The sequence below is a fragment of the Phasianus colchicus genome, chromosome 10, assembly GCF_987193195.1.
Source record: "Phasianus colchicus chromosome 10, bPhaCol1.hap1.1, whole genome shotgun sequence".
Classification (NCBI taxonomy): domain Eukaryota; kingdom Metazoa; phylum Chordata; class Aves; order Galliformes; family Phasianidae; genus Phasianus; species Phasianus colchicus.
This window is the reverse complement of record NC_143445.1, coordinates 6,196,295-6,219,312: the sequence shown is the minus strand read 5'-3', so window position 1 is coordinate 6,219,312 and position 23,018 is coordinate 6,196,295. Positions and strand designations below refer to the sequence as shown.

The window sequence follows — 23,018 nt, the reverse complement described above, 5'->3', positions numbered from 1 at the left end:
TAATGACAAGCAGGAGACATCAGCATGAGATTACATGCCTGTCTTGTACAAAGACAATGTACGTATGAATTCTGTTCCTCACAAGATGTTAGAGCAGTCCAGACTGTTCTAATACTGGAGCTGTTGAGCAGATCCTGGTGGGAGTCAGTGGTGCTTCAGGTACACAGTGTGCTGGAGATGTGACTTCATGCATGTGAAATGGCCAATGTAGACCTTGAGTCCGTGCTTTAAAAGTCTTGGGAGTGCTGGAAAGATGTACAGAAGTGTTTAGAGAACAGCAAAAATGCCTTAGAGTTGTAGTGTGCTCCTACAGCAGTTGGAAGTGCCACTAATTGCTATTTACAACCGTAGCCATTTTGTTAATGGCATAGTTCTGCAGGCAGAGCCATGGTTACACCAAATACTTCACTCTGGAGCTTCCAAGTAGTTGGAGGTGTGGGTTATGCTCTATCAGTTCCATTTCCTGCATGATAAGGAGGTTTTGCCTGTGTTTCGTATTAGCAGGTTGTGCTACTGAGATGTGTTTGAGTGAGTGATGCTCATGCTCCAGTTTGGTTAGCTGACCAAAAAGAGAAGTGAGAAATGGTTCAGGTGCAGTGCCTGGGCCCTAGAAAGCCACTTGATCTTGTGGAAAATGCTTATCCAGAACCAGGGTATGGAGAGAGACAGCAAGCAACAGGAAGTGAAAAACATGGGAGATATTTTAATGATGAATGCGAGTACCCAATTTAAATGATAACCTGAAGGAATGATGCATACTGCCTTTGGCCAGCTGCTCTTGTGCAGCTAGAGGTGGTGCAGCAGTTTGAGGGGGTGCGGCCGTTTTGGGACCATGCAGTGCCCAGAGGCTGGCAGTGCTGGGCTGTGGGGCGGCACTGGGCGCTGCCTGCCTGTGCAGAACCTGCAGGAAGAATGCTTGGGACATTGCTACAGCTGCCTGCCAAAGTAAGGGTGATGTTCTGTCATCCTGCGCGGGAAGGCTGCACTGCTAATACCACACCACTACTGTCTTTGAAGTTCTGGAGTATTTTCTTCCTGAAGAGTATGGCAGCTTGCATAAAAACTGATTCCTGGATCAAAGCAGCGGCTGTCAGGCTCCCTCTGATCACTGGGAACGTCTGAGTGGAGCAGTGCTTTTAAAAATGCATCACTTCTCTCTCTTTCTGTTCTTGTTATTCCAACCAGCCTTCGGAGTGGTGATTTCTAAGTGACCTAACAATAAGGCAAGATAAAGCTGATCTATGATGGTGGTGTTCTTCATATTGGCTTTCTGAAGTCCTTAATGCAGGAGGTACATGAGAAAACAAGAAGTTCTTGGGATAATTCAGTTCTATAGGGACACACGTGCTCCTGCTCCATCAAACTGATAGTACAAGCATACTTTTCTTCTGTAAGAGACAGCAAGTTTTGTCAGTAGTAGGTTGGTGAATTGTTGATCACAGGGTGGACCTCATTGTTTATTCTGACTACGGGCATTTTGTCTTTGTAAATGCATTAACTTATGTATTTGTCTTTATTGAAGACCATCTGTGTGTGCTGTTAGCACTGCTGTATGAACAGGGGAGGGCATGGGATGGGAGTGGAGCCTCCCCTGGTTACACGGGCTCCTTTGCCTTGGGAACCCAAGTGGTTGGCCCTATTGAATTTTTGCTAGATCTTGAGTGGTTTTCTCCATGTTCTGACTACGTACCACCTGGACGCTGGATATGCATTTTCAGTGGGCCTGAGTTTGTTAACACGCAGCCACAAGGGACCCGAAGGAGTTTTTTGCTCCTCCCTCATTAGTAAAAGCAGTCACCCAAACTCTCCTCATGTGAACAAAGCAGCAGGCTCTAGCAGACTATTTTAAGGGAAGCAAGAGTAATACCATGTAATACTGTAAGGCCTAAAATAGAGCAAGAAATTAAGGTTAGTGTACCTGGCTGTTTCACAATGTGGGCAGTGAGATTTTTCTGTACAGAACTCAGGTAGCATTGGCTGAAAGACCAAGAGGGCAGCACGCATGTTGGAAGGCATTAAGCATGGCATGACCAGCCACTCTGCAGAGGTGTTGGTGCGGCCTCCCCTGCGGTGTGCTGTGCAGTTCTGGGCTCCATGACCTAACAAGGAGCTTAATTGGAAACAGGAGTGCATGCTTCTTACAGCATGCTTCATTTAAAGCAAAACCAAAGCTTCCCACTGCCGAGTAACCATGGCTTGTTCTGTAACACTTGTATTATTGTATGGGCAGCATGGTCTCACCCTTCCCATAACAGAAAGATTCCAACTGAAAGAGCAAAGGCTCTGCGCTACTGCATCTCTTTTTTGAGAATTAAAATGTATTTAAAGAGAGAGATTTTGCTTATCATGCTCCTGTATTTGCTCCTGCAGCAACTTCTTGGAGCAGGGTTGTCCACGCAGAGAAACAAATGTTTTTAGCATTATCTGCTGAGTTACAAATAATAATAATAAACGTTTTAGATGGAGCGTATGAAATTGGATTTAATTTGTGTGGTCAGTAAGGACATACAAAGCAAAGTACAGGTGGATCCTGCTGCATGGTGGAGCTGGGGTTCCTGTGCAGGTGAAGCAGGGGTGCTGCTGTCCCATGGTGCCCAGAAGCCCAGCTGTGCTGGTCCAGCTGAGCACATGGCCGTGGCTCTGTTGGCTGCATGCTGTGCTGCTGTTGGGCAGCCCCACTGGGTTTGTGATGTACTGTAAGGTTTCTGCCTGTGGCTGCAACACCAATACTTTGAAGACCCTCTTTTTGTTGGCTTTGCCATGCTTGAATATTGGTGAAATGAAAGGCATGCCTAAGGAGTCCAGAGATTTGTAAAATCCTGCCCAGGGTCCCTTCCAACAAGCAGCTGAAGGCAGGGAGCTCTCTGGGAAGGTGAGGGAGAGCCAACGAGCCTGACGGAGCACCAAGCCATCCATGAACTTGCTACAGCTTCTGGGATCCCTTTGTAAAGCTACAATTAACATTTTGTAATGAGTTCACAAGAAATCCAGGTGCTGGGATGTGAAACAATTACCATTTGACACGATGTGAGGTCTGTTCTTCAGTTATTCACAGAAAATGTCATTTGATGTTGCTTCCTTTTTTTCACTCTGCAGATGTGGGTGGTGGCAGCTCTTTCCGATCTCACACAGATGTTGGCATTGTCTATTGTTGCAGGGTGTTGGTGTGGCTTTGCTGGGCTGAGGAGGGAACAGTTGGTGTGTGTTCTCAGGGCCGCATTAAGCACATCTCTGCGAGACAAGGGGCTGCCCAGCTTTTCTTGGCAGGATGGGCACAGGTCTGTCAGCACAGTTTTGCTCCAGGGTTGGCTGGATCTTCAGTCTTGAGGCCTCAAAGGATGTTCCTGACAGTGCATTCCCTCTGGTAATACAAGTGGAATAGAAATAATATTTATTCCGTTATCTGGAATAAATGAAACACCTTGAAGCAAAAAGCCACCTTTGGCATTTGTGTGCGGATTGCCTTCTTCCTTCCTTCGTTTTCTAAATTGCTTATGAGAAATTCATTCAGAAGCGTCCTTGATTTGAGAACAACACTTAGTATAAATGTATGCTATTATTAATTGATTATCTTCTAATAGATCTGCTAGTAGATAAAGTTGTTTATGACTTGTGCATACGACTTATGCAGATACTGGCACGTTTCATAAGTCAGTGCTGGGCTATTTTTAATTTGAAGAAGCAGTTGAGCAGTCTCTGGAAGGAAGTCCCGTTTTGCAAGTGTAGACACTGGGCAGATCTTAACAACAGATATTTGCTGCTGTTCTTTGTATGCTATGTCTGTTATCCATGTTGTCTTTTAGATTAGAAGTAATGTAGTTGTGACCAAGAAATGAATGCGGACAGACGTTTTCCTGTGTTCTGCTTATTCTCTATGTGTATTGCTGTGGTACTCTTAATTTTGTTTCCCTTATTTTTTATTCTCTCAGAGAAATGCTTGAATTCCTATTACTTTTTTTTCCCCCCTGTTCTTCCATTCATGTGATAAAGTTGAGGCACAACATCCTCTTGCCTAAGGAGTGATGTGTGGTTGGTTTATATCTCCTATGGAATCTGGCCGGTGTTTGTAGCTTTGTTTTTACAACCTTTTGTTACTGCGGAGAGCACAGGAGGTATCTGTGATCTGGAAAAGATTGGTAGTTGGTGGATGGATCTTGCAGCTACCTTCATGCTGTTGTTTTACCTTTCATCTGCAAGTATTCCCATTTGAAAAATGACCTAACTTAGACCTTTTGTCAGCTGTGCTAGGCTGGTGGCAGGTGTGAAATGGTGAAGGCAACATCTGTGCAGCTGCTTTCCTGATGCATGTTTTTATGGACACTTTCTTGGCAGAGGATTGAGTTACTTCTGTCCTTCATCTTTTAACTGCTATCCTTGGAGCAGCCCAAATTGTTTGCGTTAAAAATCGGCATAACTCAAAAATAGTGTAAAATCAACATTTTTAATTCTTGCGTAACATGATTGGATCAGATCAGGTTTAATAAAGTTCACAGCAGATGAGCCAATGTTTGAATCAAGGATCAAAGTACTTGGTGTTAGATAAGAAACTTTAAAGCTATGATTGGCTCGTTAATAACCTCACTGGCGTTGTCTGAGTGCAGAACTTACTCATTTCAGGTTCATATCCCTTCTTTGTAATGACAGTTATCAGTGCTCTGTCAGCTCTCACTGGCTTTTGTGTCCAGCCCAAGCAGAGCTGGCAGCATTTTGAATGCAGGATTTCCTGTTCTTCGCTATCTAGATTAGAGTTCTAGAAGTGTATTCATTTGTAAGAAATTTTTATTGTCATTAAAGTGGAGGCATATGTGTTTAGTAACAAAAGCTTTTGTACACTCATTTATACTAATAATATTTGTCTATTTTGTACACAGAAGTGAATATATACAGAGGAACCAATGTACTTGATTGCAGAAGCCAAGTATTATAGTGAAGGAAAATTGCTACCATTAAGTTTGAAAAAGGTGGATTTGATGTTTAGTTGTAATATTTCCACGTGCTTTATTTAAGCCCTTGCTAGTGATGACAAAGTTGTCTTCCCTTGAAACGAGTCAGGGAGAGACAGTATTTCCAAATGAAATTATAGCAATATTGGCATGAGAAAGTCAGGGCATAGCAAGTGTTAGGACCTACATGAGAGCTGCTGTCTGCAGACTCACCTGCACCGAGCTCTGAGCTCCTGCACTATGTAGGCCTTGCTGTCAGCTTTGCTTTTGTTGTGGAATGAGTATGTATAAAAGTGTGTACCTGAACAGTCACTGCAGTGCAGCTGAGGCACAGTGCCTTGTGTCAAAAATCTAATATAAAAATGTATTTTGCTTGATGGAATTGATTACAATAGCTTACATGTGTTAGTCTCCCCTCATGGGGCTTCTGTACCATATGTGGCTTTGGATATAGTTAATGTACTCTTCAATTTCTTCCTGTAATATAAAGTAATTATTTTAATATGAATCGTTAGTTTCTACATTTTGTGCTTTAAGGGAAACAGAAGCACAGTTAGCATATAGATTTGTGATGGCAAGCTCTAGTTTAACTGTCAAGGGTGGTTATTCCATACATGAATGCCTTTGCTGAATTCTCTTCATGTATGTTGTTACAGTGGCCTTGTGCTTCTATTTATGACATGTTTTTTTTTCCCTTTCTTTTCCAGGTGAAGCAGGAGCTGTAGAAGGAAGACCTGGTGGCTCGCAATCATGCCGTTCCCCTTTGGCAAATCCCACAAGTCTCCTGCAGACATAGTGAAGAACCTGAAGGAAAGTATGGCAGTTTTAGAAAAGCAGGATATATCTGACAAGAAGGCAGAAAAGGTATGATTGGGACTTAACAGTAATTAAATGGAAGAAAACAAAAAGGAAACTTACACCTCTTTGCCCTGAACCAGTTAGGATTTTTTTTATACTGTGATAAAGGACAGCCTATGATGTTCCTTTGAAATGATGTATTTCGCATTGCTTGGCTTTGCATTTTTATACCACTGGCAGCTGTTGTGATACTTAAAATATTTGTCTTGGAGTTGTAGGACATTGCAGGTGTTAATAAGCAGTTCACAGGCATACAGTGTTCCCATGCTCATGCCCACTGTAGTAGCTTTACTGCTATGCTTCTGTGCTTGGCTGTGTGAGTGGTCACAGAGCAGAGTGGCTCTGTTAGTGAAACTAAGCAGCTTTGAGTCCCTGTGGCTATCAGTGGAGTGTATATACTTGTATCTTCTCTTTCTCTTTCCTGTGAGCTTTTTCTTCAGCCCACAAGAAGGTGGCAAGGCGTAAAATTCCTGTGCTACTTTAAATAGGATTGTTTGCTACTTCAGAATCTGTACCTGTTTTTCAGGATCTCAACCTTGCAACAGTCATTTACTTCTCAACTGGTAATCTTGATAGCTTCATTAAAAATTACCTGCAGATTCAGCCTGCGTGCAGCTGCTTCCTACCTACCAACTTGTCAAAGAGGGGTTATTTACAGTTCAGATAAAGTTTTTCCTTCAATCTCAGTACCAGGGCATAGATGCCAACACTTCTTAAAAAAAAATAAAATAAAAAAATCCCTGAAACTGAAGCACAAAACAGAATGACCCCCCTCCTCATGTCTGCCAGCTTTTGAAGCAGGCTATGCTATGCCCCTTGAATCCTCTCCCAGCGGTAACTGTTTTGTTAATGCCATTCTTGGCATCCTTACAGAGTCAAGCACAGGAGTTAGTCACAAACTTTTCCAGTGTTTCTAAGCACAGTTCAGCCAGCCTCTCCACATTGCTTCATCCAGATTTGGCACTACTGCCGAAAGCGTAAGAGAAGCTGGATCTTAACTGTGTAGCAGTCTTTATCCTAATACTGTGTAGGATCAGCATCTTATGCCCCAGTGCCAGGATATGATGTGTTCCAGATTTCTTGCAGTGTACCACAGTGGTTTTTCCTAGATGCTTTTCTGTCTTGCTAGGGCTTTGTGGTCCTGTGCGAGTGCATGCTCTTGTCTTGTTCTGTTCTTTATCCTAGCTCATGACAGAGCGTTAGCACAAAAGCTGGGAGGGTTTTCATTAGCTGCTGCTTTTCTTCTTTCTCTATTAAAGACATCTGCCATGAGAGGAGGGGTAGGTGCATTCTCAGGAGTGTGAGAATGAGATTTGGCACTGCCTTCTTCATGTCAGCCTCACTGTTAATTCCTGGAGATGTAGCTTGATGTTGGAGTCTGTACTCTTTAGTGTCATCTTTTCTTTTTGTGTAGACGTCTAATAAGAAACAGGCCAGCTTCATTCCTTCGTGCATAGCTGTGCACTGCATCACATGCCTTATTCTTGATGCTTTAACTACAGATTATTATGTACAGCTGGCTTCTTGCTGGTCTTTAATCCCATACCTCCATCTTCTTTAAAGACCTCATTTATAAGCCATCTTTGACAAGAAATAGTGTACTAAGCCTGTATGGCTTCATCCTGTATTGTAAGAGGCTATACATTTTGCACAAAGGAGGAAAGACAAGACAAGTTCACCAGGTTAGATGTGAGAAGAGTTAAATACTGACAATCACAAGACTGAGGTGGGTGGTGCTGGCCTCTGTTATCCTCATTATTCACAAAAGAGATCAGCTGGTGAATCTGAATTTTCACAACGCCCATTCCTGTGTGTCCTTACGTGGGTTCTTCAGGAAATAATTGTTTTGTTGGCAAGCCAAGACCTCTGTGAAGGTGACTCTGGCTGTAGCAGGTTATCTTGGGTTCTTAGATAGTTTGCCAGTTTGACAGAGAAAGCTTTTCATTATATTACAAGCCAGTCATATCTTCAGAGGTCTAACTGATTAAACATCTTGAATTCATGCCCACTTCCTATCCAGTCTGTTAGTGCTTTTGTAGCCAGTCAGATAACAACAGTGAGTTTTCAGGGCTGAGTATCATGCTGCATATGCAGTGTTTGTTACTTTCTACGGTGAGAACACCCCTCTGGGTGTTACTTCTGTGCCTGTGTTACTTGTCCTACACTGCGTTGCATCTTAAATTAAGTATATTGCATATCTTTATTACTCTTGAACATGCAGAATTTAAATTATATAAATTAGACTATGAATACTTCAGCATACGTTGAAGTGAACTGAACACTTCAAAATTAATCATTTTAAGTATTTCTTCTACAAAATTAAGTTCATTGTACTGTGTTACACATTATTAGCTTCCAAAGACAAACCAGTGCTTTTCTACTGCAGTATGACTGTTTGCTTTTAATATGCAGTTCAGGGTAGTTCCTACCACGCAGTAGCAACTCAATGCTGTTCTGTTATGCAGAGGATGTGCTCTGACAGTTTCCAAGCATGCTTGGAAATACAGAATTGTAAAAAAGAATTATATTAATAACTTTCCCTAGAAACTGAAGTTGTAATTAATTACCATTTTGAATACCTTGGATTATTTGAAGAAAAAGATGTGAAAAACAGTAGTGGTCATGATGCATCTTAGGTAATTATGAAACATTCTACCCTGTAGTACTGCAAAATGTGCTTTATAAATAGAAATCTGAAGCTTGAGAAGTGAATTCTAGCTGCATGTTAATCTATATGTTTTTGAACTGTGCGTGTACAGGAGAAAAATTAACCAGGTAATTCTCCAGGTCATTTTGAAACATTGTTTAGGTTTGCAGTACCTACTTGGAAAATGAGATTTGAAGTGTCTGCAGAAGCCAACTGTGCCTCACTGCTGACAGTGCCTCCCCTACTGTGGCTGAGTGACTGCTGGCTGCAGTTTGTTACTTAGGACAGAGGCAATAGATGGCCATATTTTATTCTGTCTGAAGGATAACTTCAGAAAGTTGCAAAGACAAGTTCTTTATATCTGAAAAATGTTTAACAAAACTGTTAGTTTTCCTTCTCTTGCTTGCTTTTTTCTTCTTCAGAAAGGAAAAATCTTTCCGTGTAAGTGGGACCTACTCATGAGCTATTGCATTAACGAGTATTTTATTCTCATCTCTTCTTCCTCTTTGGCTTACGTTAGCATTTATTTTTATGCTGCCATTTCATTTAATTTGTGGCACACATTTACTGTCTTGAAGGTAAACATTTACTCACGTAATAGACTTGTTCTTCCCTGCTCCCTGACCTTGGGTTAATCTGCTCATGGCAGCTTCAGTTTTGGCTTTCTGGTAGTAGTTTCAGCCACACTGCTAACTCATGCAGGCTGACTGTTACAAAAAGAGGGAAAAAAACCCAACACCTCAGATTTTTGGCTGAAGTGAAATTCAGAAAGTTACAGTCTCTCTAATTTAACCAGCTCAATTCAGTGGACAGAATACTACAGTGTGCTTCTTTATATGATTCATCTGTCAGATTATAATATAATGTCATGGTGCCAGAGATGTAGATTGAGATTTTATTCAGTGAGCTAACACTGAAATTTACAAAGCAGTGAATTTTTACGTTTGTTATGCACATTTCTGCCATTAATTCGTGGCTGAAAGAAAACTAAAGGTTAAGTACTCTTCCTTGCCAACTGCTGTGGGCTTTGATTAACAACTCAAAGGATCCAGTAAGGGGCAAAGGTTGTTGGTATTCTTTTTTTTTTAATTATTGGAAGAAGGGAGTGAAAAGACAGCCTTCTCTTCTAATGGAACTGGGCTCTTTGTGGCACATGTCTGCTGACAACTCGTGTAAGCATTTTTTGCCTTTAACCTAGTGGCATTGATATACATCAACAAGAATTTAACAGAACTGTATGCTGTGTTTTTGTAAGAGTTTCAAAATCCAATCTACTTAAACTGAGTTATTAAAATAGTATTTACTGCTTTTGATAGTTTTCTAGGCTAGAAAAAATGATTTCTAAACAGAGGCTCAAACCTATGAGGTAGTTTACAGTTTTTTTGTGAACATTTTCATTAGTAATGCAGTTTTTGTAATCACATTCTCAATGTGGGCAGAACAGCCATAGGCTTTGAGCCTGCTGAGCAGCATTGGTTTGTGAGTAAAGGTGAGTATTTTGTCATAAAACTCAAGTATTGCTGCTGTACAAATCTAAATGAAGCATTTGGTATTTTGGGAATATCCTGGAGAATGGAATAAACCACAGTGGTTTGTAGCTGTAAAGATGTGCAGCAAACTTTGGAGTGACAGTCATACTTGTGGCTGCATGGAGTCTTCTTTTTAAGCAATACCTTCCTATCACTGACAAAAAGATAGAAACACAAGAGTTTTTGTTTCCTTTCCTACCATTTTTAGTTCTGTAGTCTGACTTATCATCAGATATTATTGTCTGACACCACTGAATTTTAAATGGATGTCGCAGCATTTTTATTTGAGGCTCCACCCCATGGTTTCTCCTCCTTGGTATTGAGAATCTGTATAGTAAACATACACATCTGTATATATAACATACACCCTGTTTATGTTACGTTAGAATGTATATGATTAATTCCACTTTTCTTTTGAACTTGGGTTGTTTGTTTTGTTTTGTTTTTTATAAATTTCATTGTGCATTTTGATTTTCTAGATTTTTTTTCCTGCTAAATGAAGGCAGCACACTGGGCAATTATTTTGGTATCTGTGTTTTAGGAAGCAATGCTAGGTAGCCTATACAAGCAATACTAGCTAGTCTTTTCTTGTCTGTCTTGAATTTCTAAATTAGTTTTTCACTTAACTCTTGACTTGATATTTACTGTAGCATTACATTTATAGGTGTAACTAACTAAATTCCTTTCTGCATCTGAAATACTTTTAACTGCAAGCATGTCCTCAGGGTTGCCATTGTCCTGCTTAAAACAGCTCCTTGAACCCCAGCATTTCTTCTCCCCTCTTGCTTTCTAAACTGGTGTGCAGGGACAAACTACAGTAGAATTATTTTTTGCTTCTTTTCTTGGTAGCAGTGCTTCAAGGGTATCCCTGTATAGCTCTGTGTTTGACAGACATTCCTCTTCTTTTCCTAGCAAAGATGCATTTCTTCTGAATTATAAAGAAATAGAGCAGTTGTGTGGCATAATATGGCAACCTGGCTTTCTCAGTCTACTTCTGTAGGGGATGCCATGAATCAAAGTATGCAGAACAGTGTGCAGAAAATCCTGTGCAATTGAAATAAAGGAGCAGACAACTGGAAATTAGCAAGAAAATGGAGGCAGTGTGGAGTGGAAAGTTGTGGAGGAGCAAAAAATGATCTAGGATCTCCTTAAAGGTCACAGGATTCTTACTTGCATACCTAGCAAAGCTGGAATGGCTTCAGCTTTAATAGCACATGGGTCATGCTTATGCCTCTCTACATATAACCCACAGATGAGAAGTATTCTTCTGTGTCCCATGCAAGACAGGCAATATCCAGAAAGTTCTCATTCTTTCCCTTTATTAATTTTCCATGTGCTACCAAACGAATGCTTTGGAGTATATGCATACCTTGTTGTCAGATTCATCTAATGACTGAAAATGAGTGCACTCACAGACCATTCATACCTTTTAAGCACGTGAAGAACTAAATGTAACATGGCCAAGCCCATTATATATGATAATCATTTTTCAGTCTTTTATCCCCAAGCTATGCTATGCAAACATATTTAAAGTAGTTCTTCCCTCTCCCCTCCAAGATAACCGTGTTTTTAAGATTCAGAAGTGGATGTTTAGAAGTGTTCTTGTAGATTTTTGTTTACTTAAGACATCTTTACTTCAGTTTGCTTCAGTCCAGCGGAGCCACAGGCATTCCTTGCACTGGCTTCCCAATGTGAGCATTCACTCTTGATGTCTTCTGGACTTCAAATGGGAAGCTTCTGATGCTTCCATTTGCCCCCTGTATCGAAGTTTTCTTTGGAAGACTTGCTTTGTGGGTCCAGCTGCCTAATTGTTCTTGTATATCGAGGGAACCTGAAGATTGAGTAAGGTTCTCTTCTGGGTTTTTCTTTGGAAAGGAAAGAATTCATGCATAGTGACTGTGTGAAGCTGGTATTTCCAGGAGATCTGCTGTGTGCAAAATCTGCAGAAGGAGGGCAGGTGTGTCTCTGGGCAGCTTGCTAGACAAGCACACATCTGTTGTGTTTTCCAGTCTGATCCTGTGTACCTCTGTTTTACAGAATGGAAATGTTGGCCTGTTCCTTTCATACTGTCACTATTCTTTAGGAGATTTTTGAATGGGAAGCTTAGAGGCACTAAAAAAAGAAGAGATTTTACTATCGATAACTTGTTAATTAAATTGCTTGTCTTGTCTCTGCCTCGTTGTTTTTTTTTTTTTTAATAACACATAGCCTTTCTTGCGGAAAGATTATCTATTGTTTTCTTAACAGGTTGTCACTTCATGATTTATTTATTTTTCTCTGTCATGGAAGTGTACAGTTGATAAGAATAACAGTATGCAGCTACAAAGACAAATAGTATTCTCTGTGCTCTAACTTATTTCTTTTTCCCCCCATTTTCTTCAGGCCACTGAAGAGGTCTCAAAAAACCTTGTTGCCATGAAAGAAATCTTATATGGCACAAATGAAAAAGAACCACAGACAGAAGCTGTGGCACAGCTTGCTCAGGAGCTGTACAACAGTGGTCTCCTTAGTACCCTTGTAGCTGACTTGCAGCTAATTGATTTTGAGGTAAGAAAATCGATATTTCATGTATTGTATATGTTAAAATGAATGCATCTGAATTCCTGTCACTTCAATTGGTTTTAAGTATCTTTCAATCTACAGCTTTTGTTTTCTGGCCAGGACAAAGCCAGGAGAAAGGGAACTAAATATTCCAAACTATCCAGAAAACTAAGCTAAATATTGAATACAAAATCAGTGAATTTAGGCACATAATCTGTCCAAAATGGAAGTAGATAAAACACTGATCCTGATGCTATGATTCTGTTAAAATTATGGCATAATCCTTAATTACTGTACTAATACCACACTGAACACCAGCTACAGTACTACATGCTGTGTCTGTATTCTCATCTTGTTAAATTAAATTACTTTGAAAAGAAAATGACCATAACATTTTTGAAGAATTTTAAGTATTTGAGGTAAAGCTATTCCTTTTACTAAGTCTTCAGTTTTTCTCTCTTTAGAAATGATGCAACCTCTTTCATTCTTCTTACTATTTTTTGTTTATATATTAAAAAACCGCAGTATTTTATTGATAACTTCAAAATAGCAACACTTATAGTCAAACATGTCTCTATACAAGCCTCTGTCTGACACTTGTCATCACATCACAGAATCGTAGGGGTTGGAAGGGATCTCCAGAGATCATCGAGTCCAACCCCCTGCCAAAGCAGGTTCCCTACACCAGGTCGCACAAGTAGGCATCCAGGCGGGTCTTGAATATCTCAAGAGAAGGAGACTCCACAACCTCCCTGGGCAGCCTGTTCCAGTGCTTCATCACCCTCACCTAAAGAAGTTCTTGCGCACATTTGTGCGGAACTTCCTATGCTGCAGTTTCTGGCCGTTTCCCCTTGTCCTGTCTCCACACACTGCTGAAAACAGTCTGGCCTCGCCACTCTGCCCCCCACACCTTAGATATTTATAGACCTGGATCAGGTCCTCTCTCAGTCTTTTCTCAAGGCTAAATAGACCCAGTTCACTCAGCCTTTCCTCATAGGAGAGATGCTCCAGGCCCTTCACCATCTTTGTGGCTCTCCGCTGGACTCTTTCCAAGAGATCCCTGTCTTTTTTGTACTGAGGAGCCCAGAACTGGACACAGTACTCCAGATGAGGCCTTACCAGGGCAGAGTAGAGGGGGAGGATCACCTCCCTCGACCTGTTGGCCACACTCTTTTTAATGCACCCCAGCATGCCATTGGCCTTTTTGGCCACAAGGGCACACTGCTGGCTCATGGCCAACCTGTCATCCACCAGGACACCCAGGTCCCTCTCTGCAGAGCTCCACTCCAGCAGGTCATCCCCCAACCTGTACTGGTGCATGCAATTATTCCTCCTTAGATGCAAGACTCTACACTTGCTTTTGTTAAACCTCATCTGGTTTCTTACTGCCCAGCTCTCCAGCCTGTCCAGGTCTCGCTGAATGGCAGCACAGCCTTCAGGCGTGTCAGCCAATCCTCCCAACTTCGTATCATCAGCAAACTTGCTGAGGGTGGCCACTATCCCCTCATCAAGGTCATTGATGAAGATGTTGAACAAGACCAGACCCAGCACCAACTCATGAGGAACAAACACATCACATAGGATAATTCAGTTCCCAACTCCATAGAGAGAAATCACCCTATTTAGTTATAAGGAGTTGCAGTACAGTTGGATTTTTCTGTTTTCCCTGAGGTCCCACAAGAACTGTGTGGCTGTCCAGGAAAGGAGCCAAAGCCCATGTATCGCACTCCACAGCCTTGACCATAAAGTCCATACCACTTAAGACTGCTTAAAGACACTATTGTTCATAACCAAGTTGTTCATGATGCAAGCAGAACAGTTTCAAGTCCTATTGTAGTATGGCATTCCCCAAATAATAGCTTTCTTCCCCTTTATTTTCCTCTCATCCCTCTACCCCACCCATAACTGCCTCTGATTTGTGTTTAATTGTAATATGGTTGTATTTTTTTTCCTCTACCCACGCAAATGTTTACAGCAAACATGAAACATTCGGATTGTTAAGTAAGCAAGGAGACCTGGGAAAGTTGAGATACAGTGTTGAAATATGACAGCCTTTAATTGCCAAAGAAAGGAAATCATGAAACGTCATCTGGATTCTGCTGACCTCTAGATTCTTATCGGCTTCATGTTTACTCAGCTCAGTTTTTAGAGAAGGAAACATTCATTATCTGCTGGTGATGAAGAATGATAACAATTTGTACAAGCTTGCTCTCATTAAAGAGAGCTATTCATTTTATTCTAAGGGGACTTTAGAAGATTGCAAGTAGTTTCCTGCTTTAGACTTTCTGCTACTTTGTTACACAAGGATATTATCTTTTCCCCTCGAGAAACAAGTCATTCACATTGCTTTCTAGGCTGGGCCTTGTCTGCTTTTCAAGGATGGGATCTGGCAGACTGTCCAGCTATTGTTTTTCTTAGAGTTAATGTCGACACACCTGTGCCCCAGACCTGCACTAGCTTCCCATCTCTGACAAAGTCATCAGATGTTGGCGTTCATATTGCAGAACTCTATGATTTGGAGTTTACTGTATTGGAAATGATTTTTCTATTATAGAGAAAGAAAAAGAAACTTTATTTGTGCTTGTTCTCAAACCTGAAGGTTGGTACTTCATTTGCCTCTCTAAAGCTTGAAATTATTCAAAGATGAAGGAAATGCCATCTCTTTTTGGTCAAAACTCTATTCTTCTTGAAGATGTCTCTGCTGGTTGCTGAGCTAATAGAGAAGGAACCATTTACTCAGACTCTTGAACTATCTCAGATGTATTTCAGTGTGACCAGAATGGTTAAAAAAACCCACAAAAACACGGGCAAAAACTGAATGTTTTTTAATCTTTTAATTAGAAACTGTGACTGTTTGAATCTTGCTGGGTATAAAGGCCTGTTTAAAATGTACCTGGAAGTTTTCTTTTGAAGTAGAACAGTGAACAAAACCATCTACTTAGCAAAGTTCTGGAGTTTCCAGATATCTCCCCACTGATCTGTGCTAGTGTGCCTGTAGGAGAGATGGCATCCCTTGTAGAATTGTATCCTTTGTTCTTGCCTTTTTTGAAATGAAGAGGGGGAAAAAAAAAAGCAAACAAAAACGCCTTTTGCACGAGGGAGCCTGAATCCTTCTGCTGGGAAAACAATGGCAGCACAGTTGTACTCTCACCTCTTGCAGTCGTGACTACTGGCACAAGGGTTGGTATCTGTTTGCCCCTGTTAGCTATGAGGTCACTTAGCACTGCATGCTGCTTAACAATAAGTAGGCTTGGGATTACTGTGTACTGTCAGTTCACTTAGGTGAATAATGAGGAAATGCTGTTTTTGCTGCTGAATCCAAAGGAAATTGTGAGATGCAGAGCAAAACTGGCAATGTTAATGAATGAGAGTTGATGACTATATTATGTGAAGGTTGAGTAAAGCAATTTCTGGAACACTGCTCTACTCAGTTCAGAACAAAGAGTGCTGGTGTTGCTTTGGGTTGGCTCGCAATGGAATTGTAATTGAGAAAACAAGCATTTACAAACAAACTCTTATATCCTGAAAACAACAGTCCCTCAAATGCTCCGTGGTAATTCACAAACATGCCATTTGTAAAACTGGAGCCCTCCTACATTTGTTACAAACATTTGGGTTTTTTTTCCTTACACAGTCTTCTTTATGTTGATTAGAAAACTGAGCTGGTTTTGAATAATTGCTGTTGTTTCTTAAATGGTTGCTAATTACATATACCCTGAATTTTATTTGATAACTTACTAATGTGACACGTGGAATTTATAACACTGGGTAGATAGAGATTGTCAAGAAAAATGGTCTGTGTGTGGTCTTTGTGTGTCTGACGTTCTGGGATCCTTCCTGTGGAGTTGCTTAACAGTGTTATTTGTGAGTCTAGGTGTAGCACAAGTTTGCCTGACATTTTTTGGATTACAGCTACCAGGACATAGCCTTGAGGTTGTCTTTACGGCTGTTTCAGATTGCAGGTTAATTGCACAAATCTAGCTTTTAAATGATGTATGTGAATGATGGAGAAAGTGCTTATGTTTATGATCAGCTTTTAGTCTGTACCAGTTTGGCATCTTGAGCTGTGTTCTGACTTGTCTGAGAAGAAGTAAATAAGAAATGGATATATTCAAGATAATATTTTCAACTACTTTTATGCTATCTGGTACTAACATCGTGTGTATAATTTGTGCTGAATTCCAGCATCTTGTTCTCATTCATGCTACTGTGTCTGTTGAAAAATGTGAGACTCGTATTTTAGGTCAGTGGATCAATTCTCTTTGTAGTTCTTATTTGTTTGTTTTACCTCCAAATTGCCAGTTTTAAATAGAATGTTAGCACTGCAGGCAGACGTGCCTTACCAGCAATGGATGGTGGCATTGTGACTTCCCAGAAAAAGGAGGGGGTGATGGAATATTGAGGACATACACATGGAGGCAGGAGCACAGCTGAAAATGTTATTAGCAAAAATAACCAACAAACAAGAATAAAGCGAGTCCTGGAGACGGAAGCTACACAGAATGTCAGATGAAACCTAAACTGGCTTTATTTCTTCATGTAATTAACCTGCAATCTGGCTGAACACCTGGCTGGTAGAGTTTAGAGCACTTTGACGTATTTCAAATGAGTACAAAGAAAAGAAGTAGTATTTAATCCCACTAAGATCGGACTGCAGAGGCTGACTGAAGTGCAGAACTCACAGTGATATGAATGCATGAGATGATAATGAGTAATTCCTGTTTGAATGGTGGGCTTGAATACTGTGTTAAACTGCTTGTGTTTTTGACAGGGCAAAAAGGATGTCGCCCAGATCTTCAACAACATCCTCAGAAGGCAAATTGGTACAAGAACTCCCACAGTTGAATACATCTGCACTCAACAGAATATATTGTTCATGCTATTAAAAGGGTATGTATGCTGTGAGGCATAAACATACTTTTTAATGAAGTGAGAAGTTTTTATAGTCATGGAGAAGCACTGAGTTCTGAAATGTTCTTTCCTTCCTTTGCAGCATGCTTGATTTTGTTGTTTAAGAGCTACTTCCCCTAGGGAAAGGAAAGTTTGAGTAATAAACACCAGATATATACTTCTGCATGATATATGACTGAAAATTGAGAACTGATAGTAACCTAAATTATTCTTACTGGGGTACTGTAAGCATTCTCCCTTTGGTGTATTGTATGATCCCACTTAAGCTATTTCCACTGAAGTTATTTCCTTCTGAACTTACTCATTTATCAAGTGGTGGATGTTTGGGTTTTTTTGTTTTTTTCTTTTAATCAGTGTCCCTTCCAGTTTGCTGTCCTATTCCCTGCTCTTAGCTTGTCTTACATGTTATTTGTAGTGATTCACATTCCTGTAGTCACAGGACCAAACAAAGGATGACTCAGGGTACACAGTGCGTGCCAGGCTACTCTTTCTTCCTCTCTTCTACATGTTTTTTCTGGTGCTGGGTGTTGGAGAGCAGTGCCATACTGAAGACATGGTTGCACACCTAGAATTGTGGATCTCAGATGGGAAAGCAGAAACGTATTTTCAGAGGTTTCTTGTTAAAATGAGATTTTCTTAAAAATTGGCAACATGCTCTCTCCATATAAAAATAATTGCTCACATTTCTATTAGCATTAATAAGGAAAGTTTGAAAATTGGTATCCCAGCATGTTATTTTAGGATAGAATGTCCATCAATATTTAAAGAGCAGAACAAAACAGAAAAAACTGTTCTTGAAATGTTCTTTCAAGTATTCATTTTAACTTCTGTGTTAAAGCTGCTGGGTAGGGTAACTTCATTAAGCTTCTGTGGACTGCAGTGGGAAGTACTTACTCCACTCCCTGGAATAGCAGGGGATAAAGGAAAGGGACATGCTTTCCAGACAGACATTTGCCTACGTTACAGTGATAGCCCTGAGAGCTGAGCCCTGATGAAGCTAATCAAATATATTTTTAACATTTAAACAGGAAGTGCTATTCTGTTTTTCCCTTTCCTTCCTCCTAGTTCCTGGTAGCAGCTGGAGATGCTGACTGAGTTCAGTGTGAAACCTGCCTCCTACACAGTGCATGAGATTTTATTTTAACGCTGTGTAAGAAGTGCACTGCCAGAGGTGCTTTGATTTTTTTACATTTTTTTTCCTGTGCTTCAGCCATGATTCTGGGAAGAAGCAAGATTCTGATGGCAGAGGGACAAAATGACTGTTAATTGTGGCATAATATGAAAGAGAATATTGATTTCAGTACTTCTTCAAAGCAATTTAAAATGAAGCTGAATTTGTGATGCAGAGAGATGGAACTACTTTCTCAGCATGCTCTCATTGAAATGTGACTGAATGAGGGCTGCAACACGGTTGTCCTAATTTTTATACTGTGTTGTCACTCTTCAGAGGGATTGTTGAAACAAATTCATAAGTCAGGATATTTGAAATGGGCATTTAATTAGCTTTAATGACTGCAGTGTTACATCTGGTATCTGAGTCAAATTTATGCAAATTTAAGCTCTGTGGTGACTTACAAAAAGTCCAGTAGATTCCAAGTCTTCATGACAAGTTAAATAGGAAAGTATAGCAACATTTAATGTGAAAATTGATTCATAAGCAAATGGCTTTGTATGGTAATCTAATTAGTGCTTAGTACACACAATGATGTGTTGCTCCAGAAGTATGCCGATGATTTTAAATCAGCTTCTGATGAATTGGGACCAAGGCGTTTTTGGGTGGGAAGTGAAAAGTCGTATAAGAGACTTCAACTGTTCCAGATGTTTGTAAGGATAGCCACAACTGCTCTGTGGATCAGGATAGCTGATGTTGCAATGTGCTGAGGTTAGAATCAGGTAGGCAGGCCCACTGTCATCCAGTTTCTTGCTACTGGTGTGCTTGGGAACACCAGGAGCTAGTAGCAAGCACTGAGGTCTATTTCTATCAAATGGATCTTAGACTGTTGTGAGACTTGGGCAGCTGCTGTTGGTGTACACTTAGATCAGTTGAGAGAACACTGTAGTTTGTATATGAACAAAAAAGCCTGCCAAGAAAGTGTAGCGACAATTTCTAAATGAAGCCATTCCCACAGCTTCATTGTTTTCATCAAAACAGTAATGGGTGTGGTGGTGATGGGTTGATGGTTCAACTTGATGATCTTAGTGGTCTTTTCCAACCCTAATTATTCTATAATTCTCTGGGCTTGTTCCAGAAGATTCTTGTCAGAAGCTGCAGATACACTGCTTGGGGTGGTAAAGACTCAAGTGCAGAGAACAGTGTTCAGTAATATCCTCAAATCAGGGGGCACTGCCAACAGCTCAAGCTGGAAACCTGTATGCATAGATGGATGCTGAGAAATGGTTTCATGAAAGAGCAACCATGAACTTATGTCCAATATTACTGACCATTTAGCATCAAAGCTGATACTAAGGATAATCTTATGTTGTTGGGTGTAACCATACAGCTTTCCTGATGTCTGCAAGTGCGCCAACATGAAAAAAAAAAACCTGATTTTGAGTAAGAAGATATTTTTGTCTTCTCATTTTATAAAAGTAATTTGTATTGGTAATAACTTGGCAGTAAAGCAGCAATGATTTCAGTAATACTTAGATAAGTATTTCAAAGTGAAATTTAATACAGAAACAAGTATCTCTAATTCTCTGAATTTCTGTTTATAAGATAGCACAGAAAATTGTGCTTGGCAATGTAGCATTTTGAAGGTATCTATAAAGAACCTGTGGGTTTTCTGCTGTCTTTTTTTTAAACAGGTACGAATCTCCAGAAATTGCTCTAAATTGTGGGATAATGCTTAGAGAATGCATCAGACACGAACCGCTCGCTAAAATAATCTTGTGGTCAGAACAATTCTATGATTTCTTCAGATACGTGGAAATGTCGACATTTGACATTGCTTCAGATGCATTTGCCACGTTCAAGGTAACTTCCGTACCATATTTAAATAATTTCTGTAGTTTTCTGTTTCTACCATGTGAACTTCGATGTTGTGTGTTACATTCTTGAGCAAAACGGATGTAGAGAGAGAGAGGAGAAAACAAATAGTGGTGTGGTGCAAATGCTGAATGGTGTTCTTTATTTCTCAGAATGTGAGACATTCCTTCAAATATGCATACTCTATTCCCAATAACTTTTTAAAACTATATTTAAATTGCCATCCAATAACACAGTACGTGTGTACTTTCATGCCAGAGGACTTTAAATCTGTTTCCAGCCATGCAAGCTGCATTGAGTGCATTTGATGCTGATTCTAAGGGAGGAGCTCTTTTTTGTCCTAAAACAAATCAAAACCAAAACCAACCTCCTAAAAACACCCCAAAGAAAACAAAAGTAGTTACAGGACTATAAGTATAATATTTATCAGTATCAAATAGTGGCTTCTTAGATTGTGTGTAGTTCTGTGAAGGGTGAGTGTAGCTTTGATTCATGAATGTCATTCTTTAGTGCTAATTCTACAGGACTGTGTGAGTTAACGTAAAACAAAGCAGACATTTCATAACTGGTGCTGAAGCCCTTAGGAATGCACAAGTCTTGTATACCCACAGTTTATTCAGAACGTGTATGTAACATATAAATATTGTAGTGAAAATACTGTTTTTGTGCTCTTTTACAGGATTTACTTACAAGACACAAGTTGCTAAGTGCAGAATTTTTGGAACAGCATTATGATAGGGTGGGTAAATACATTTTATTATTGAGAATTCTGTAGTGCTGTGTATCTTCAAATAAGAAGTCTGTGTTTTCTTTGCTTGTTTAGATGCCTTTTTGAAATTTACATACAATGTGAAACCAAATGAAATCAGTCATTTCTGCCAGAGAGATAAACTTAACGTTAAGACTTTGCTATTGAACATGTGATGAGGCTGAGGCAAAAACCTATTTCAGTGAGAACGCTTTTGTTCCACTAGAGGGAACCCTTTCCCAGGCTATTTCCTTGTGTGCACACGTGTGACAGCCAAACATTTCAAGATCGTCCTCTACTGCCTCCTGGGACTCCTGCAATTAATGAGCATTGTTCATAGCAGGAACTGCTATAGTTTAATGAATAGTGACATAACTGTCTCTAACACATTGCAATCTAAACACTGAAGCCTCCTAAATTATTTTTTTAAGCATACACAGTAGTAATGTGCATATTAAGCATACACAGTAAGCATACACAGACTCAGGAAACTACTGAGATTTCAGATTTTGCTTATGTTTTTGTTTGCAAATTTCCATCTCCTCCAGGTTTTTATAGTAATTTGGAATAAGAGCACTTGTAGCACTTGAAAATGGTCTTAACCACTCTCTCTGTCCTGTGTTTAGTTCTTCAGTGAATATGAGAAGTTACTTCATTCAGAAAACTATGTGACAAAGAGACAGTCACTTAAGGTAAGGCAGTTTTATGTTCTTCTTCAATGCAAAGTTAGAGAGTGCCTTTAATTTCAAATGAGTTGGCTAAATGAAACAACAAGTAACTGCTTTGGGTAGTATTTTATTCTATTTTTTTTTTTTTTACTTGGGTCTTGAGATCAGTAAATTTCCTATAGTCCAGTCCTGCTGTAATTTAGTGTCTAGCACACACCAAGTCATTTCTCTCTCCATGCAGAAGTGACTGTGTGGAAGAGTTTATTCGTGTTGGTTTTTTCAGATTTTGTTTTTCCCCCTTCAACAAATTTTACTAAATTATTTATTTAGTTAGTAAATTAATACTAAATAATTTATTTACGTTTATATGTAAATAAAATACATATAATTCGTTTATTAAATAATTGAATAAAGGGACTCACATGACATAATCAGCAAATTCAAGTTAGTCAGAAATACTGAATATAAATATAGTTTATATGCCAGTTTGTAGCAGGGGTGGCACTTCTGGGGTGTATTATATTGTTCCTGCAGCAGTGCTCCTCATGGTGAGAGATTCTGTGCACTTCATTGAGCTTTATGGCGTTTTGTTTGCTGGCATAAGTCTTAGAAGGTAGAGGAAATATGGGTACAGAATCTTCTGAGGTTTCCACCTTGGTTTTGCATCCTTCCTGGACGAAAAAGGTAGTGAAAGAAGTACAAATATTTTTCATTTGAATTACCATTTTTCTTACCAAACTCTAAGTCGATGTGTAACATTTTTTTAAATGAAAAAAAAAATGAAGTTGTGGGGAAAAAAAGCATCAAAAAGATTTTTTTTTTTAAATTTCAGTTTCAATTCATAGTAACAGGAGATTAAAAGATTTTGCAGTTGCACATTGAGAAAAAGGATGTTTGAATTCCTGTTTTTCTGCTTTTACACAGCGTTGTTGGTTACTCAGAGTGTTAGAAAGTATTTATGAACAAGTTTTCTCATCTCTTCTTTCACCTTGTTTTTCACTTCTAGCTTCTTGGTGAATTATTATTGGACAGACACAACTTCACAATTATGACAAAATACATCAGTAAACCTGAAAATCTCAAACTAATGATGAACCTTCTACGAGACAAGAGTCGTAACATTCAGTTTGAGGCCTTTCACGTGTTTAAGGTAAATTAGAGTAACAGCTTGGGGTATAAAAGTTTTC

At 39.7% G+C, this 23,018-nt stretch overlaps 1 protein-coding gene across 4 annotated transcripts in view; it reads left to right on the top strand.

Moving 5' to 3' along the window:
• CAB39 (calcium binding protein 39) overlaps positions 1-23,018 on the top strand; it is a 36,008-nt gene that overhangs the window by 10,137 nt on the left and 2,853 nt on the right. For 3 of the 4 annotated variants that reach the window (XM_031596427.2, XM_090147172.1, XM_090147173.1), the window contains exons 2-8: positions 5,651-5,807; positions 12,360-12,524; positions 17,290-17,408; positions 20,235-20,403; positions 21,095-21,154; positions 21,790-21,855; positions 22,838-22,981. In XM_031596427.2, the coding sequence (XP_031452287.1) occupies positions 5,694-5,807; positions 12,360-12,524; positions 17,290-17,408; positions 20,235-20,403; positions 21,095-21,154; positions 21,790-21,855; positions 22,838-22,981 (837 nt within the window). In that variant the 5' untranslated portion in view covers positions 5,651-5,693. Of the gene's footprint in view, positions 1-4,869; positions 4,962-5,650; positions 5,808-12,359; positions 12,525-17,289; positions 17,409-20,234; positions 20,404-21,094; positions 21,155-21,789; positions 21,856-22,837; positions 22,982-23,018 lie in introns of those variants that run through there. The other variant, XM_090147171.1, reaches the window with a different exon arrangement.